The sequence below is a fragment of the Kryptolebias marmoratus genome, linkage group LG22 (assembly GCF_001649575.2).
Source record: "Kryptolebias marmoratus isolate JLee-2015 linkage group LG22, ASM164957v2, whole genome shotgun sequence".
Lineage (NCBI taxonomy): Eukaryota > Metazoa > Chordata > Actinopteri > Cyprinodontiformes > Rivulidae > Kryptolebias > Kryptolebias marmoratus.
This window is the reverse complement of record NC_051451.1, coordinates 16,604,535-16,624,334: the sequence shown is the minus strand read 5'-3', so window position 1 is coordinate 16,624,334 and position 19,800 is coordinate 16,604,535. Positions and strand designations below refer to the sequence as shown.

General features: G+C 38.4%; 1 protein-coding gene across 1 annotated transcript in view; it reads left to right on the top strand.

Moving 5' to 3' along the window:
- Positions 1 to 19,800, top strand: part of LOC108243403 (VPS10 domain-containing receptor SorCS1-like) — a 48,742-nt gene that overhangs the window by 23,771 nt on the left and 5,171 nt on the right. Inside the window, exons 9-25 of the mRNA XM_017428805.2 lie at positions 94 to 273; positions 1,382 to 1,528; positions 3,235 to 3,337; positions 3,621 to 3,697; positions 4,357 to 4,448; positions 4,597 to 4,704; positions 4,832 to 4,949; positions 7,058 to 7,191; positions 7,943 to 8,056; positions 9,248 to 9,419; positions 11,058 to 11,244; positions 11,959 to 12,092; positions 12,193 to 12,316; positions 15,070 to 15,182; positions 15,854 to 15,988; positions 19,158 to 19,257; positions 19,348 to 19,456. Coding sequence (XP_017284294.1) covers positions 94 to 273; positions 1,382 to 1,528; positions 3,235 to 3,337; positions 3,621 to 3,697; positions 4,357 to 4,448; positions 4,597 to 4,704; positions 4,832 to 4,949; positions 7,058 to 7,191; positions 7,943 to 8,056; positions 9,248 to 9,419; positions 11,058 to 11,244; positions 11,959 to 12,092; positions 12,193 to 12,316; positions 15,070 to 15,182; positions 15,854 to 15,988; positions 19,158 to 19,257; positions 19,348 to 19,456 — 2,147 coding nt within the window. The remainder of the gene's footprint in view (positions 1 to 93; positions 274 to 1,381; positions 1,529 to 3,234; positions 3,338 to 3,620; positions 3,698 to 4,356; positions 4,449 to 4,596; positions 4,705 to 4,831; positions 4,950 to 7,057; positions 7,192 to 7,942; positions 8,057 to 9,247; positions 9,420 to 11,057; positions 11,245 to 11,958; positions 12,093 to 12,192; positions 12,317 to 15,069; positions 15,183 to 15,853; positions 15,989 to 19,157; positions 19,258 to 19,347; positions 19,457 to 19,800) is intronic.

Here is a 19,800-nt window from a genome sequence, read left to right as displayed (position 1 = left end):
ACTTCCTTTTTAATTGCTAAAAATTTTTTTTATTCCAAATTGGAGATTTCTCTTGTGATCTTTTTTTTTTTTTTTTCATTTTTTTGTATTCAGGACTTGCAGATAATCAGCACAGATGATAACCAGGTGGTGGCAGCGATTCAGGACTGGCACCAGAATGATTCATACAACCTGTACATGTCGGAGCACAGGGGGCTGTTCTTCACCCTGATGCTGGAGGATGTTGTGAGCAGCGGCGGTCCAGAGGACAATATCATGATAGACCTGTACGAGGTAGGCAGCAGCAGGGCCGTGTGGCTGGTGTTGTCATCTGGTTGCACAGGTTAATTTATTTGTTTATTTTCCCCCAAATGGTTCTTGAGCCAATCTGATTTAAAAAAGAAAATCACATTTTTAGATGATTAATCAGAAAAATATGTTAAACATATTTATTATGAAAAATGCAAAATTTGCAAATTCAAGTGTTTCTATGCTTTATAACATTTTATCCACATTGGCTTTCTTAACAAATGGACATTGTTTATAACATGTGGGCCGAATGCAAAGTAATAATACCGTGTAAAATTGAATTACACGTTTATAAGCTGTTCTAAAGATAGAAAGTCTGAAACTTAATAAACAGTGAGTTTCAATTGTCTCAAATGTCCTCCCTTTAATGGAACAGATGCTGACACATGACATTCATACAGCAACTGAGTGTATTTTCCCATTAGGACTGATTTCATAATTTTCTTTTCATTTGACATTATTGTCGCATAGGAAAACATTAGGTCAGGCCAGCTTTTATTTAATGCACTTTACATTCACCTCATAGTTTCAGTGCAGGCTTAATAGCAGCTTTAACTTGTGCCCTGAACATAAATCAGTGTTGACAGATCCACTGTGAGGTTGCAGAGACCGCACACGTACGCATCACTGTGCATTATCCTCATCTTCAGCCAGCAGTGGAAGTATCATGTTGTTACAGTCACACACCTAAGGTAGCCACCAGCAGCGGCAGAAACGACCTCTGCTCACACTCGTGGTTATGAAACTGCCATTGCTGGCGCCAATTTGCAAAAAACAACAACAACAAAAAATTAATAGAACTAAGGAGAAATGTGAACTCAAGCCACTGCTGTATGTAAAATTGCATTTCTGCGCATAAATGCTAAAAACGAAAAAAATATCTCAGGGCTGTGCCATATGTTGTTTTGATTCTACACAGTCCTACAGATGTCCAAAATCGTGCTCTGTGTCAGAAAAACTATCACTCTCAAATATGTCTTCTCAAAACTGAGCCCTCAGCTTACTTAACTTAGAATATATGTATAGATATTATTTTCCTCCTTCCTTTCTTGTTATTTTTCTCCGTTCCGCTCCCCACCTCTCATGTGCGCAGGTTGCTGGGATTAAAGGAGTGTTCCTGTCAAATAAAGTTGTTGAGAACCAAGTGAAAACTTATATCACATACAACAAGGGCAGAGACTGGCGTCTTCTTCAGGCTCCAACAACCGATCTCCAGGGAAACAAGGTCTATTGTGAACAAGTAAGTGGGCCACTGACAAGAGATAGATATAGTTATTTGGATTTCCATTCAAAAGTCCTCCGCTGAAACACTGCATACTGTAGCGCGGTTAAAAAAAAAGTGAATAAATGTGTTTCATGGCAACACAGTGCTCTGAAGTGGAGCAGGCTCTGATATTGCTTCTGAAAGCCGATTATTAATATGAAACAGGGAAAAAAAAATCACTATAATGTGTCCAATATAGCTGCTACTAAATGACTGTAAATGCAAAAAATATCAAGGTTTTTAGCAAACACACTATTTCTGTTAATACAAATAGTAAAAATACATGATTTATGCTTTGGATGCAGGGCCAATGTTGTTTTTTTGATAGATGATGGGATATATTAAACATGAAAGGCAGTCAAGTGAACATGTATAGATAAAGCTGGTGATTTTAATAATCAAGTTTACTGTTTCTGGTTTGCACTGAGTAAAACCCTACGACATGTCACATGGAGTTAAAGTGGCAGACCTTTACACCAGTGGAATGAAAAAAAAAAACAATCCTTACAAAGGATGTTCTCAAATATTACAGCAGTTCTTTTGACACAGTGCAGCTCATCTGCATCATCATCAGCAGGCAAACTGCATTTTAACGTAACACACACACACATTAGGAGTGTTTCACTACCTCAAATTAATTCTCCAATTTGTAGCAAGACTAACCAAATGACCTGAAAAACACACAAATTTAAATGTATTTTGTGTTTGAAAGCTAAGTAATGCAGGTTACTTGCATAATTTTAAATACAAATATTCCAGCGCTGCTACTAACAATGTGTTTTTGGCAAAATATATTTTTTTAACTAGTGCATTATTTTGTTTCATTTTAGTAGTTTGCCACCCAGGCCCTCTTTTTTGTGTGCAATTGATGCAACACCTGCTATTGTGAAATGTACTAGGATTGCAACAGCTCTGCAATGAATAATATTTTTTGTGAAGCTTGCCCATTGAGAAATAGGAGCTTATTTAACTTTGTGAGTCTTTTTTGAGGTGCTCTTGACTGTATTAGATTAAATGAATGTTTGTAATATTTTGTCCTGCTCTTGATGGAGAACAAAATGGAAAAAATAAAGCAAAGGCCACGTTGGCAGACATTAATCATCCACTCAGAGCTTTGCCTCTTGCCATCAGGGAGGAGGTACACTTTTCTTAACCAGGCCAAGTCTACAGGATACTTCAGATCATTTCGCCTATCATCTGTCGGGTGTCTTAACAAGCTATAGGTCATCTTGCTATTGTTGTACGTATACTAAATCTCATAGGAACATACATGCTAAGTATTTTATGTTTTTTATGTTTACTCATCAGTTATGTTTCCATTTAAGTCAATAGGTGACTGATCTAGCATTAAACATCTTTAACCCTCTCAAGGCAGATGTTGCAGATTTGCAACAGCGAATTGCATATACCTTATTACTCCACATTCATATTTTAAGAGCCTTATTTTACTCAGATGATAATTTCCCCAAATATCTGATTTTTCCTGTTACTAAAAATTAATTTGAGCCTGAGAGGGTTAAAATACCCTTTAATGTTCATTTACTTTCCATTTTCCATGTACAAATGTCTCCATTCTTACAGTTTTGGGATTCATCCATAATCAGCACACGATTCAGGCCTGTTTCCAACTTTTCTATGTCCCATTTTGACTCCCTCAAAATAATCTTCTCATTGCTCGACAGCCGTACTGCTCGCTGCACCTCCACCTTCACGTCTCCGAGAACCCTTACGCCTCGGGAAACATTGTCAGCAAAGACACGGCTCCGGGAATTATAATAGCATCAGGTGAGATTGGATTTGCCCCGGGATTCTGCACAATCCCATTTTTTGTTTACTCTTTGCTCCTAATGCCGGTCTTTGACCACGCGCCTTGGCTCCTTCAGTCAGATTTGTTGTTCAGCTGTGTTTCCTTCACAGCTGACAACAATTTACAAAGTGAGACGTTATCTATCCTTCCTGCACATCTATTTCCAAGATAAGCCAGTGGGGAGACTAGCAGCGCTGTCTGTGATACTTGTTAAGGTGATCCACTTGGAATAATCTCGTTTTTATATCCGTCTGTATTTAGGTGGGGTCGGACCTGAGCTGACCAACGCAAATGTCAGCATCTTTATCACGTCTGATGCTGGAAACACATGGAGAGAGGTACAGCATACGCAGTATAACTGTGATAGTTCCTGCTTCTCTGCATCTCTATTCATTCACTGTTTAAAGGTTTTACTCTGATAAGTGAGTAGGTTCGTGCTTTCAAATCTTTTCTCTTTTTTTTTTTATTCATTCAGCAATAAAAAGAGCTTCTGTTATAAATGCCGTCTTTCCCTTGAACTTGTACTCAGCGAAACACAGAACGTTTTTTTTTCTTCTTTTTTCTAAATAATACATAACTTAAATCAGGATTTATCTGAAAAGAGAACATGCAAACATAGCTCATTTTAGACTTTCAGTGCCAGCTTTTTCTTTCTCCCTTTTCAGCTGCTAGTGCTGCAGTCAAATTTGCAAAGAGATAGAGAAGTGAGCATTGACAGCTAGCTAGCCGTGTGCATTCCTCAGCTTTAAAACAAATAAAACAAAGGGAGCATACAGATTTTTTGCCAGTGGCATAAGACGCCAGAAATAAACAATGAAGCAATACTTGCTTGACGTTATTTCACAGCTGAGACTCTTGTGAAACTAACAGTTGTAGTTGATGCTTGTTTATTGTGGGTGAGAGCATGCACAGTCCTTATGCTGGCACCCGTGTATACTTTGTATAGACTTGAGAAATGTTCTCCGGTGTGCTAAAATAAATCTGGCTGTCTGTGCAGATTTTTCAGGAAGAGTACAGTGTGTTTTTCCTGAATCAAGGAGGATCTCTGGTGGCCATCCGACACACACCTCTGCCAATTAGACACATTTGGTAAGACCGTCTCCCAGGACCCTCCCCATCTTTTCAGAGACTGTACTCAATCTTCAAAACAAGGGGAGAGATTTCTTCCCTGCGAAGAAAAAATAATTTTTTTTCTTACTGAACGTAGCTCTGTTTGCGGTGGGTCTCTCTCCCCCAGGCTGAGTTTTGATGAGGGCAGAAACTGGGACAAATATAGCTTCACCTCCTTTCCGCTCTATGTTGACGGGGTGCTAGGGGAGCCCGGAGAGGACATCCTCATCATGACGTAAGACACGCCGAAATCATCAGCCGCTGATGTGTTTCCAATGTGTTAATTTGAGGACTTTGAAGAGGAAAACATGCCCTAGATAGAGAATATCTTTTGACCTTGTTTTTCTGATGTGATCGTGCAGAATATTTGGTCATTTCAGTCATCGATCCGAGTGGCAACTCGTCAAGATTGACTTTCGGCCCATTTTCGAACGGTGGTGCACATCCGAAGACTATTTCACGTGGCAGTTACACAATGAGGTATAAAAGGTCCTTCTAATACTTAAATGTTAGCCTGATACACTGGACTTTTTCAGACTGTATTGTCCTGCCAAATGCCATTCTTGCCTTGAGAAAGAACCTCCTCCTTGCTGCTAACCAACTCACTGAAAATAGAAGGTTTTTCTTTCAAAAAAAAAAATAGATACTTTAATCAGGATCGTCTGCTTGATTGTTTGTGGCGAATGCTTGCACATTTTGACAAATAAACATCACACCATCAGAACATTTCACCAGTTTAAATTTGAGTTGATTTCACTGCAGAAGGAATGAAACAAGCTCCAGAGTTATGCAGCGTATGTAATTTATGGCTGATTGGGTTGTATAATCACTTACAGGGAAGTCCCTTACAGAGCAAAACATTTCTGGAGGAGAGAGTTTCAATAACTTACTTATAATTTTGGTCTGATTTTTGCCCCGAGATTCATCATTATATAATGCTGTAACAGAGACGTGACATAACAGTGGTAGTTGCTGCAGGCAGGAGGCGTTGCTGCGAGCAGAAATCATGCAGCAGCTTGGAACAAATTTTCCAACTTCTATTATCTAGATTATGATGTTTTCTGGGCATATAGACAGTAAAAAATGTAGACTTCATAAACTCCCAGAGAAAAAGTTAAATCATTTAAATCATTGATTCTAATAATAGCCATATTTATAGATATTGATGATTTATTCCTGTCTTAAATAATGTTTGGGTTTAGTTTTCACTTTAGTTGAATTTATGATTTATTTGTTGTACATGGTCACAATAAAGGTTGTCTCATAGTGTCAGTTTTTTGGTTTTGTTTTATGAATGTAGATTCATTTTGGTTTGATTTTGATCCTGCAAGCTTGTTTTCAAACATTACATTCAATTTTATTCCATCTGTTTTGGTAAAGTTTGCTCTTCTGCTTCCCCGTCACCTGGTCATGACCACATATCAGCTTTATTTTGTCTAAATATCTTTTGGTTTGATCAGTTCCTGCCTTGTTCAGACTTTGTTTCGAGTTTCAGTCCTGATCAATGAAGGTTTTCCTCTTTTACTTTGGAACCTGCTTTCTTGCCTGTAACACATTGCAGGAAGCAAAGAAGATAAACAAGCTAATTTCAAGTCAAATTAAGTGAGGTCCATTTCGGTGTAGTAAAAACCAAATCAACACATTAGTTCATCCTCGGGACTGTAACTTCTAATCTGTTGTCTCCGAGCTTTCTAACAAGGACCTATTTGTTTGCTTTATAGCTGGTTTCACCTCACAGTTCTTCAGGAGCACCACTCTCGTATAGTGGTGTTGCCACTTTGATTTTTTTTATTTGCGTTCGAGCCGAGATAAAAGCTGGTTCGGTTACCTAAATTGTTAAGGAAAGGACTTCATTAGGGCCCTTTAGCACATGACACACTCAACCATCCTTAATCAGACAAAAGGTTTTTCTTTCTCTGCGACATCTTTCAAAGTAGTGCTCGTGCTGCATCTAAGTATTCAGGATTTAAAGAAATAAATACAAATTCAAGATAATAATTCTGAGCAGCATCGGGGGAAAATGTTTAAAATTTAGACTTTTACTTTATTTGGGCCTTTAAAAGTAATATTTTGCGTTCTAACTCCCGCTAATGCAATTCACACAATGAAGCCTTTGTGATACAACATGAAAAGAAAGTATTACTTAAATCACCTATTGCACTTTTTTGAGTACTTATAATCAAAAATTTAGTGCGACAAACCCACTTCACGTTTTAGTAAAAACGTGTTCAGGTTCTTGTTGTAGTGTTTCTCTTCAACATTATAAAATGTATCATTGAAAGTCTGGGAAACGAGTTGAAGATGGTTTTTTTTGGTTTTTTTTTTTCACTATTTGGCTGGAACCAAATTGTCTCTTGCATAATACAAGAATAGTAATTAGTAAAGCCAGACCATTCTCCATCACTGACAAAGCGCTGTGGATGTTGGACTGGCTATGTAGGACTGCTAGAATATGCAAGAGTCCAGACTCGCCATTGATTGATCTTAAAGAACTGCTTTGATTCGGTTAGACAATAAAAGCAAGATGGCAAAAAAAGAGAAGCAGAGAAAAAAGCACTGATATGTTTATGATGCATTATTTATCACAGGGGGAAGTATGCATCATGGGAATGAAGAGAATCTTCCAAAAACTGAGAGCAAACGCTCGATGTGTCAAGGCCCGAGATCAGTATATTTCTCAGATGTCAGACTCCTGCCCGTGCACAGAAGCAGATTTTGAGTGGTGAGTTCTCTTCTCTGCAGCTATACTCTTTTCACTTCATTAAATCAAATGCTCAACACTTTATCAGTCTCCAGAGGCGGCGTGTGTGAAGCAAAGCGAAGGCACAAGAAGAAGAAGAAGAAGAAGAAGAGAATTTTAAGCATTATGTGATAATATTCACAGCTTTCTCTTGTATTTTTATGGACTTTTCCAAGAACGGATATGTTTGGTTGTTTTTAATCATTTTCCCTTTTTGTAAAGGAATATGACTTATAATCACTTTTTCCAAAACTGACACAGTTAATGAAGATTTCAGCTTTCTCAATCAGTTCGGACACAGTTGCACCCACACACACATTGACCTATAATGATGAAGACTGACTATATTGTTATCTTATCTCTTTTCTCTTTGGTGCATTAATAAACACCCGTGCAACGTAAGCAGCACTTTGTTGCTGAAAATTTCCTGTCTCCTGCTTGTGTTTCCCTGATCTGGATGAAAGAAACATGACCGATCTGTAAGACTTTAACAGGGGCGATTTCAATTTTTGTAAACACACAAACAATGATTTCTCTGCCTCAGATGTTTGATCCATGAAACATCAAACACCGAACCGTTGCTGTTCTCCGAGAACATTTCTCTTCCTGCACTTATTGATTCTGTCTTAGCTGAATATTTCTGTTTGAAGTTTAAAAAAAAGAAAAAAAAGAAATGATAACTAATCTTAATAAAGTCTCAGCGTGTCTTCTCCCCCCCTCTCGACTGAAACAGTGACTATGGCTTTGAGAGGCAGATTGATGGGAGCTGCACTCCGGCTTTTTGGTTCACTCCATCAGCAACATCTCGAGAATGCATAACGGGAGACAGCTTCCTCAACACGACGGGGTACGCTTGATTTATTTTTTACTGTCACCATAGAGAAAGCAGGAGTGGTTTAAGCACAACTTTTCCCAGAAAGCCAGGAGAAAAAAAAAAAAAAAAAGCTAAAAAGAAAAGTTTTTTTAAAAGAAAAAGTGTCATGTGCTCTTAAGGCCGCAAAGCATAGATGCGTATTTTCAAACCCTAATTTCTAGCCTCAGAGACATGTCTTATAAAATCTAAAATTTTGAGTCCAAAACATCTTCTATATGTGTTGTCAACACCAAGTCAGAAGCTGCGTACAACGATGACTTTCCTTTCACTGCTCACAGTAAAACCAGATATTTTGTGCGGCACCACGCAGCATCAACATTTAGGCAAAGTAAGGCTTCTGTCACTTTGCGGCGCTGTAATTCCCTCTCACCTTTGGTTCTTTATTTCGCCTTTAGTCCAGAGTATGCGGCAGGATTTTTAAAAAGACAAAAAGATCTGAAATACGTGTCCATCTGACCTCAGTTTCTGTTTTCACTGCATGCAAATGTCTTTGAGAAGTTGTTGTCGCCTCCGGAGAAAGTCGTCGAAAGTTGAATCAAAGGCGAACGGGAGCTCTCCGTGAATGAGAAGTAAATCTTTCACATCTACGTCTTTAACCATCAAAAACAACAGCCCGTTGCCTTTGATTCGGTTTGTAGTGTCCTTGTGTCCTGAATGACTGAGAGTACCTGTAGAGAAATGTGAACATGTGCCCTTTTTATTCAGAATAAAATACCCAAATACCTACCTCCTTTGAGATACATTGTTTTTAAGCATATAAACGATTTACCAACACATTTCTCGACAAACTAGACATCCTTTATTTGTCTTTGCTCCTTAAAGTCACAGCATTTACTTTCCTTTAAACGGCTTCTGCACAAACTCATGATTACATACACCCACAGGCGTCAGCAGTTTGAGTGAACATCTGTTTTTCATTACCAGTCCTAAACAGCCTCTGTCCCTAAAGTGTTGTTGTACATCTGTATATTAACAAATGAAATGAAGTTGATGTCAACTATTCAATGCACTGCAAACATTCGGGCAAATTTAATAATCACTGCATTTCTTTTGACTTTTTATCAGAACTGCATTTGCCGTCCAGCGCCATCTTTCTTTCTGTTTTGAGCTTATACTTCTATTACATGCAGCGCTTATCTGTGTCTTTTCTTAATTCAACTCCAGCTACCGCAAGGCTTTGTCTAACAACTGCAGTGAGGGAAGTGAGCTGAAGTACAGCCCCAGGCAACAAAAGTGTCCCAGTCAGGCTCCCAGGGGCCTCCAGCTCTTCACCAGCGAGGGAACACTTGTAGCAACACTGGGGATGAATGTCACCTTCTTGGTGTTTCTGGAAGAGGTGAATGTTTCATTTATTTAAAAAAATAGATAGATAGATAAAAAAAGTGATCTACATTTGTTAAAGCAGATAGGAGTCACAAATGTTAGTATTCTGTGCTGTGTCGTCTGCTGCTTTGAGTTCCAAAGTTTGAAACAAAGATTTGTTTGCTCTCAACGTACGTGTTCGGGATCAGTCCCAACTACTACCACATCAAATTTTGGCTCAGTATCTGTAAAACTGACTAGATATAAAACAGGACGTTTTTACTCTGTAACATAGATCTTGTTTGGGATAGGGTTTAGTTTGGAAGTCAGCTTATCGTTTGTCGTGGTTTTACAGTGTTCCATCACCGAAATGATGTTTCTGCTGAGCCATCTTTGTCAGATTTGACCAGAATATAGTCAACAGGTTTTCTGAATAATGGTTGAAAAACTACAGTTTGAGTAATGATCTCATGAAAGCCGGTCAGTCAGGTTAGTCACTGAACTTAGATAAATTTCCAAACCCTAAGGGTCAGAAAAAATAAGAGATTATTAGATACAAAATGGGACTTGGACATAGTATACTAGGGTTAAAATTCTGTATTCTGTAAAGTTCTACAGGAGTATATATCTGACTTGGAAAAACGGCTGTAAATTGTTAAAATCCAAACATGGCTTCTGTTTAGCTTTTGATGTAAAAGAAAATTTACTCAAGAAACTCTGACAAATTTGCAATTGAATAGCATTTTCTTTTTTGTCCTTTTTGAATGTGAATTTATAGCAGTTTTCCTTTCATATCCCAAAATTTGAGGGAATAGAGGATTCAAATGATTCACGTAGTGCAATCCTTTTTTTTTTTTTTTTAACGGTTTGCAAAGGCTTCCCCCGCTGATTGCGTGCCACTATTTGCCAAGAAAAATGTAAAAATGTCTTAAAATTTTGTGCTCGATTCACAAAAAAAAAATAAAATGTGAGAGATCCTGCAAAGATCTGCTGCAGGCAGAAAATGTACAATGGAGACAATTTTTCTGTTATTTAATTTAAAAAGTGAGAGGAAGCCTATTGATTATCTGAGCACAAATCTAAAACAATCTACGACATCCAACTAGAATCAAGAATTACACAATTCTATCTACTACCTCTATAAATTTAAGCAAGAAAACTACTTAGGTTTGGGAAAGGATCGTGGTTGCACCTAATTAGACTTTTTCAGAATATGAACTACATTTCTGGAAGCCTTCCTGCCATAAAACCTTTCTGGTAAAAAACTGTGAAGGCGACATCTCTGACGTGAGGTTGTCTGTCCAAAAATTTAACAAAGGTCACGATTTAATAAAATAAAAAATGTCCTTCGGAGAAGCAAACCTCTGGACTCTACCGTGACACTTTGCTTCAAACAGCAGCCCCTGCTGCATTTCTATAGAGTCATGCTGCATGTTTTTTTTTTATTGAAGGTACAGAAGCTTATATCAAGATGCTGTCACAAACCAAGCAAAGTGACCGGACCACCAGCGCATCACATAAATATGCGCTGACACGATGTATAAGACGACCTTGTTCCTGTTGCTTCTATAGAATGCGCGCTCTGTTAGGAGTAAGCAAGGACAGTGACAAACAGCTGACATTTCTGTGTGAATATATACATGTGTTTGGTTTTTTTTCCCTCTTTTCAAAGGGTCTTGGCTCCATGACAAGCATAACGGTGGACTTCGGAGATGGAACCGCCATTTCCTATGTGAACATAAGCTCTATCGAGGACGGGGTCAAGCACATCTACGATAAAGTTGGAATCTACCAAGTCTCAGCTACAGCCAGGAACAACCTCGGCCTCGACAGGGTCAACCTCTACCTTCATGTTTCCTGTGAGTCCGAAGAAAATCATTGATTTTTTTTTAATTATTAATATTTTTTTTCTTCAATGATGGATTCAGTGTCAGATAGTTCACACTTGTGCACATTTCTAGCCTCAGTACAATGCTAATTTATTTAGTAAGCATAATAAAATGACCACATACAAACTAATTTACATCCTTTGTCACAGGAAATCCGAGATTAAAGGCCTAGCATTCTTTGCAGTATTGCATATCGCCCGTCGTCTTTCATGCCAGAGAAGGAAGGGAGTTACATTATTTGACATTATTATGACATAATAAAAAAATATATAGTCTCTTTAGGGTGCAGATCTGGTGATAACTGAAACTCCTCATGTGTCACTCCTGCTCTGCGTGCACAACATACGCCTAGGTTTATTTCTTCATTGCAATATAAAACAGCCTCATTGGCCAATTCCAATTCAGCTCATTATAACAGATTCCAAAGGTGACACTGTTGTAACTGAAAATAAGAAATAAAAAAGAAATGATAATAATATCTCCAGGCACTTGTCCAAGCTCCTCTGCAGCGCAAACACACGTCCATCAGCGACCTCGGTGCGTTCCAGGTGGTTATGTTTGTGCCAAAATATCATTACAAAGATTGCATTTGTTGAGATTTTAGGCACCAGGGAGGCGTCACTTTTAGCAACGTTTTATTAAAGATGGGGGTGAGTCAGAACTTCGCGTGTTTCCTCTCTAAAGGTCAACTTGAGCAAGTGCGGCTCTCGGCTCCTTTGGTGGTCGTCAAGAACAAGGCGGTGAATTTCACGACGGCCCTGCGCCCGAGTAACGTGGGATCGGTCACTTATTTCTGGTGGTTTGATAACAAAACCGAGGTGAGCTCGTCTTAATCATTCAGTGCCGTTCTGTCCGTTTTCTGACGGCGATGATGGGTTGAATGTGAATAAACTCACGACTTGCATCTCTGCGTTTCAGCCTGTGGTGACCCTCGATGGAGCGGTTTCCTTCACTTTCAACAAGGAGGGGAGTCACACTGTTACTGTTCAGGCTTCCGCTGGTATTACCATTCATCAGGACCAAATCACTGTAGCCGTTTATGGTATATATATCTTAATTTTTTTTTGTATTTTAAAACTAAAAGTGTCTTGAAAACATTTGGTGTCTTTGACAAAAAATAACCAAACCAAAAAAAAAAAACCCACTTTTAAATGGTGTTGTGCGATGTGATTGTGCTTAAAGTATGTGTTGGGAATGGCTCTCAGCTATTACCACATTAAATTTTAGTTCAATATCAGTAAAGGATATTGAGCTGTGGCAGCCATCTTGAATCGGATTGACTCCTAAAGGTCATCAGTTTTAGTTGTCAAGCCAGTGATAACTTTCTGAGCGTTTCAATAAAATATGCCCACTGGTTTACAAGATATTTTGCTAACAGACAGACAGAGTTGGCTTCAAACAGTTTTTGGCTAAGTTTTAAACATAATTCCCACCCGATCAGTTAATGCTCAGAGTATGTGTTGTGAATAACTCTCAGCTACTACCACACCAAATTTTATTTCAATATTTATAAAACTGACTGAGTCATAGCCATTTCTGTGTTTGCCAAGGTTGCCTCGCTGTGGCGGCCATCTTGAAATGACTTGACTTCAAATGTTAATCAGTTGCAGCTGTACATCCAAGGATCATTTTCTGAAAATTTAATGAAAATCCGTCCAGTGGTTCATGGGATATTTTGCTAACAGACAGACAAATGCACACACAGACACAAACATTATCTCTTGCCATTCAACAGCAGGCTGTAATAAATAATAAGCAGTGCAGCTTCCATAAACTGAAGCTTGAGCTAGCTAGTACAATAACGAATAAAAGGTACTCATTGATCAGAGTTCAGCAGGGAAGAATGAGTCTTGGTGTTTTACTGTCGCCATCTTGTGGTGGTCAGAGAAGCAGGCGTCAAACAGGATTGTAAATAAAATATTCTTTAGAATTTTCCATTTATTTCCACTGTGTCCAAGGCTCTTGTCACTACATAAAAATGATTCAGGTTAATTTAATCCCAAAGCAGTGAGTAACTTTAACAAAAATCTGATCGGTTCGGTCTAAATAGTTTCATGAAAGCTCCGAAGGCCCACAGGGTAAACTAAGCAAATTTACATTGTGATGACAAACTAAAAAGTTTATAAAGATGAGTATAAAGCCATTTTATAAAATGATTCATCTGATTACTGACACTTTCATTTCAACGTGTATTCAGAGAGCAGCTCCTCATTTCGGCAGGAGACGTGAAAATGTTTGCCGTTGTGAAATACTTTTTACCAAATTAATTTTCAAGGTTAAGAAATAAACTGAGAGCTGTATTTTTAATGGAAAACTGAATTTAATCGCTAGTTACAAAATAACAAGCAGATAGTATATTAGTTGCACCGTCATGTATTTATTTACTTGCCAGTAACAGCAATAAAAACAAGTGTTTTGCTTTTATAAAACATACAGATTTGATCTATACTATATATATATATATATATATACACACACACACACACACACACACACACACTTTTTAAAATATATTTAAGAAGTATTGCACGTCTCCAGTGAGCAGCAGTTGATTTTTTTTCCAATCAATAGTGCCAGATTAAATGGTTTTATCAGGGCAACTCCTTAATCTCTTGTCTGGTCATACCTAATAAAGTTAGGACTTTAGGTATTAGTTGTGTTGCATGCACAAGGATCAACAACAGATTTTCAAAATGAAGTTAGAAGGTCACAGAAACAGAATAAACTTTCAGTCAGGAAAAAAGTCCATTCTTGTTTGTTAGTGCCTTTGTCTCTGTCTGCCGACTCCACAGAAGATTAATTTTGCGGGAATGCTTTCACTCGCGCTGTTTTCCTCTTTATGCTTAGTTCTGTGTGTTTTTCAGCATCTAACTGCTTCAGCTTACTTTCAGCTGTTTCACCTGTTCATATATCAAACCATTCGGCTCACAGGAGAAGCGTGCTGTGACTTTTTACCTCTTATCTACGGTTTTGCTCAGTTGAGCTTTTAGCTGTTTTGCTAGTTTTAGTTTTTTAGCTACTGTTTTGATATTTTAGCTTTTAGCTAATATTAAGCTAATCTTATCTTTGAACTACTGTTGTGGTGATTTTAGGTTTTAGCTACTTTCTTTTACTAATTTTAGCTTTTAACTACTATTTCCTTTTTGCTACTGATGTGCTTATTGAACGTTTTGGTACCATTTTGGTAATTTTGGCTTTTAGCAACTGTTTTACTAGTTTTAGGTTTTAGCTATGGTTTTCCTATTTTGGGGGTTTAGCTACACATTTGCTGGTTTTTAAGCTTTTAGCTACAGCTTTTCTAATGTAAGCTTTTAGCTACTGTTTTACTAGATTTAAGTCATAGCTGTGGTTTTTCTAATTTTATCTTTTAGCTACTGTTTTCCTGGTTTAGCTTTCAGCTACAGTTTTAGTTTATAGCTACTGTCTTTTCAGTTTTAGCTATATTCTACAGTTTGGCTAACTTTAGCTTTTAGCTACAGCTTTGTCAATTTTAGTTTTTAGCTATAATTTTGTCATTTGTTTTTCTTTAACTACGGTTGTGCTAATCTTTTTTTAGCTACTGTTGTTCTAATTTTAGGTCTTAGCTACTGTGTTGCTGCCTTTTGCTTTTAGCTATTATTGTGATCATCTTAGCTTTTGGCTATGCTTTTGCTAATGTTCGTTCTGTTCTGCTTGTTGTAACGTTGACAAGTCAGTTTCAACTTCTTCATGAAATTTCAACAATGTCGCCCAGCGTTCACACTGCTTTTTCACAGAATATATTCATTTTTCCTTTTCTTTCTTTTTAAATTTCAGATTATTTCCGCTCGCACGCTTTGGCCTTTTCATCTAATCTGGACGAGCTGAACCCCGGGGTGTCTGAGTGGAGAGAAGACATCGGCAGAGTTGTAAAGAGCTACATCGTACAGGTCTGTCACTGATGCTATTTAAAAGGCCACACATGACACACAGTGTTATCAGACACGAATCAAACCCAAACAGTTACGTTCGGCTTTTTGCAGTCTGCTTGAGCAACTGAAATTCTTATCTGCGCAGTCTTAGCAGTGGGATTGTTAACTCGACACTCAAAATATTGGAGGCTGAAGAACATAATTGGCTCGGAGAAGAAATGGTGAAATGAGGAGAAACCACAAGTAAAGAGAGCTAAATCTGTGGTTAAGTGTGTCTGATTTTCCATTTCAGACAGGATGTAGCAGGTTATGAAAAAGACCTGGATACTCGGCTCTATATATATCCAGCAGTAGCCCTCAGTATGAAACATTCACTTTGACCTTCTGTCTTGTCAGATTTCACCACAGTTTACAGCAGGGAACTGACAGTAGACCTCTGGTCATGGCGTAAATGCACTAAAAGCCCTGGCCTTTACCAAAGACTGTCAAACTGAACTTGCATGTTCCACTTGATCCGGCAATTATGTTTTGATTGCGACTGGTATTTAGGCAAACGATATACGGAGCAGAAAGAGCAGAAAGGCCGACCTCAGCAGTCAGAGTTTACGGCTGAACCACTGGCTACAAACTGTGTCTGTTACAGACTTTCCTGATGAGGTGTTTCCTTTTTTTAATTCTTCTCATTAAAGGTCACAGGAATCAGTGAGGATCAGCTCTTGGTCACGGTGAATCCGGGTTTACCGGCTACAGCTGAGGTGTTTATTGTACCGGAGCGGAGGTCAGGAGGCAGAGCCATGAACGATAAATGGACCCACCTCGACCAGGTACCGTCTCATCAGATCGTTCGGAAAAAACGCATTCTAAGAAAGAAAGCAAAACAAAACACACCTATGGAGAAAACTTCTTTAGAGAATATTAGGAGACAACTTGGTGACTTATCATAATGGCTTTATTTAAAAGAATACATACATCGTAGTGAGAGCCCTTTAAACAATTAAGATTTTTTTTTTCAGATGATTCCAAAATCAAAATAAATCTTCTTAAGAAATACAGCTTCTCAGAGTTTGGGAATGCATACAAGAGAACTTGTTCATGTGAATAAACGGTTCATATTTATAAAATAAGGTGAAGTGACACAAAAATGCTGAAACTTGAAAGAGTTTTCTTCATGAGCATCTTTTTACAGATAAAAAAATCTGCCATTTTTACAGTTACAGTCGGGCCTGTCTTTAGTTGATGACAATAAATTGCAAATCAAAGTGCCCAGAGAGAAGCTGTACTAAAATGTACTTTAAATACTGTACATGTATTCTATATTCTCTCTATACTTTTGTGTATATAACAACTACTGTGTAAGATTTGCTTATCTTCTCTTTAGCTCAGTGTAGAACGAATGAAACCAACAACCAAAGGTTTGCCGGAGCACCCGTCTTAAGAAAGTTGGACTAAACTTTTAATTGTTGTACAGTTTGGAAGATGACTAAGGTAGAAAACAGGAAGAATTTAGGGCTTGAACAAAATGAGCTCAGAGCGCGGGGGCCTGAGAAATCATGTCAGGTAAGGTTCCTGTGACATGATAAATGTTCCCACTTCACCTTTTAGTGGTTTTAATGCTGTGGCCGATTGGAATCATGCCTTCAGAAAATGTTTTTAAAGGAAAGATTGCATCTCTAACTGAACTGTATATCTCTGTATATTCACAGTTCTTAAACCAGTGAATAAAAGCTCATTAATCAAAAAAATACCTGCAGACATATACTTTACAGCATTGTTTACTTAGATACAAAACCAGCAAATCCAGTTATTTTCTTTTTTTCTTTTTCTTTAAAAAAGGGGCCTTTTCTCATCCTCTTTCGAGGCATATTTTCAGTTCATTTCAATTAGGCCTAAACATCAATTTGGTAAGGCTTTAAACATGTTTTGGTGCAGCGATACATCACAATAAGAATAATGTCTGGACTTGTTTTCTACAGTTACGGATTCATTGCATACAAACACGGTTTTTAGTGCCCTTTGATTTGGGGAATCTGCCATCTATGGTCGCCCAATTGTAAGGTTAACTCTGACAAAAATAAATGCGGGCGTGATGCTCATTGTGATGGATGGCCTGGGGCAGCCAAGTTTAAAGTCTCCGCAGTTTGTTTTTTTTTATACCACGGCGAAATAAATAGATGCCACTGGCAGCAGGGTGGGCAGGAAAAAAAAAGAAGAAAAAAAAATCACGGCATGCCTCAGAAAAGGTCAGCCGTAATGAGGACTGTACAGTTTTTTTTCTTTTTTTTGCTGTAATTGGGCTAAAACATGCACAAAGTCTAGCGTGCTCCATTAAGTAATCACACAGAGAACAGAAGGAATATGTTTTCGATAGGCTCATTGTTCTCAGCATGCAGGGACATCTATCTCATCTCACACAGCTCCATACTTTTAGGACCAGCTCAATACTTTTTTTTCCCAAACGCAGTGTGCGGGGGGCTTTTTCTCAATTTCTCTCTGCGTGTGGCTTTATAATCATTCAGTCACGCTGCACAAAGCTAAATAACTCATTTTCTTTTATCCTCAGCAATCAAAATAATATGCTTTATCTTCCTGCTTGCACTCATTGTTTCACAGAAGGGCCAATTTGATTCATTTTGCTCTTAAAATCCCAAATAATTTATTGTTTTCATGTGTCTTTGTATTTCAGCTCAGTTTAAAGGGCAGTACCGTGTGCCAACACTAGAGGGCAATATTGTCCTGCACAAAATGACAAACAAAACATCTCAGAATATGTCATTAGGCACCCTGATGCCCTTCAGAAGTTTTAGCCTTGCATGAACATTTAAATAAAATCAACAACGTGATCATTTAAAGTCAGAATGCCTCATGGTTGTTGTTATTTTCTCTTGGCGAAATAAGATTATTCGAAATCGATTTCTTATTGTGGTATTTAAAGGCATCGAACAGGTAAACAAAATAATAGAAAGAGTCATTTTTTAAAGCACAGCAAAGACGAGCTCATTTATTCCCTGCAAGTAAACATGATTTTGGTGGCTCACAGTCAGTCTTGAACTAAGTTAATAGGTATTTAATTATATTGATGCATCATATAATTGGCACCATCGAGAAGGGAGACAAACTGGGGCAGGCTGCTGGGATTGGGAATTAAAGAGATGTATTTATCTAAAGCCTGTCTGATTACCTGGCAGAACCTCACAGACAATAGGGTAATAAATCTTCAGTTCACTGTTCTCATCTCCAGTGAATGACTTTCAGTGCGGGGGCATTAAGTGAGCAAGTGCCCACACATGCACACGCACGCAGCGAGTGTATGTGCGGAGCTGCTTATTAAAATGTGTAATAGATTTACTGACCCTGATATGCCACTAGAACAAAAAGTAATTATTCATGCTGTGTAGAGCAGTCTAATTTTAACCAGTGGAAAGATTTTTAGAAGAGTGAGATGGAATTAGTGAGGCATGGCTGAGGACTCAAATATGCATCGGGAAGGCATTTTGGTCCCTTGTTAAATGACTGTTTCATCAAGGTGTGAAAAAGCTAAGGAACTTTAAGCACTTAAGGGAGAAACAATTAAAACAGCAATTTTATGATATTAGAACATACTTGGATTTTCTGTAACGCTGCCTCATTGAACTTTTGAACAGGGTGATTCTCCTCAGAATACTTACACTGGCTAAATACTGAAGAATAAAAAATCCCCGTGTGGCAGAAGTAGCAAAAAGATTAATATTATTTTAAATGTCACAGCTGCACTACAAGCTCGCTGCCCTTTTACTGGAATGTGTTTTTATCGTCTTTGAAGCCCTGTTGGGTTTCGGTGCAGCAGGTTCGGTTTTGCATGTGTCATATAAAGATTTGCCCCTCTTTAGAAGGAAACAAAAATTCCGATTCATAATTCAAGCTGTTGGCTGGAATGAATGTGGCTGAAATATTGATGACCGTGGAATATCGGTGGACGGCTTCGGCTGACGACGGTGTCCCCTCTCCTGCTTGTAGCTCTCTCAGGTGCTGCTGAGTGCTCTGAACCAAGATCTGGTCCAGTTCGTGCTCAGGCCGGGGGTGCAGGTGAATGTGTTTGCCACACGGCTGTCTCCAGGTTAGTCTGCAACTGTACAAGTGAGCATGCGATCTCTAATTGGTTTTGGTTTCCACGCGTGCTCATTTTCTCAATTTCCCTCCTGTACAGCTCCTCTTGTGGACAGCAGTGACAATGGCTACAGCAGCACTGCGGTCATCATGCTCGTGTCAGTGGCCCTGATGGGCTTGGTCATCTTTGTAATATATAAATTTAAAAGGTAAAGCATAGTGGAAACAGTAACAACACAGTAGATTCCCACGAAAGGCTGCTTTGGACAAAGCGTAAAATGGATTCCACAGGTTTTCAGAAACATTTAGGCAAATATCTAATCCCATTTGCTTTCATTATCTAAGCTTTTTTGCTTTTACCACCAAAGTCCCTAAAAACTTTCCACAATAATTCAGTCTCCATACATCTCAGAGTCATGGACACCTGCAACACAATAATAGCTGGAGGAATAAGACAATTCCCCTCTGTCTCAATCTGCAGAATATTACAGGGAATGACAGTCTAATCAATTCTCCCAGAGCACCGAATGGGTGTCAGAGTCCTGCAGTTATC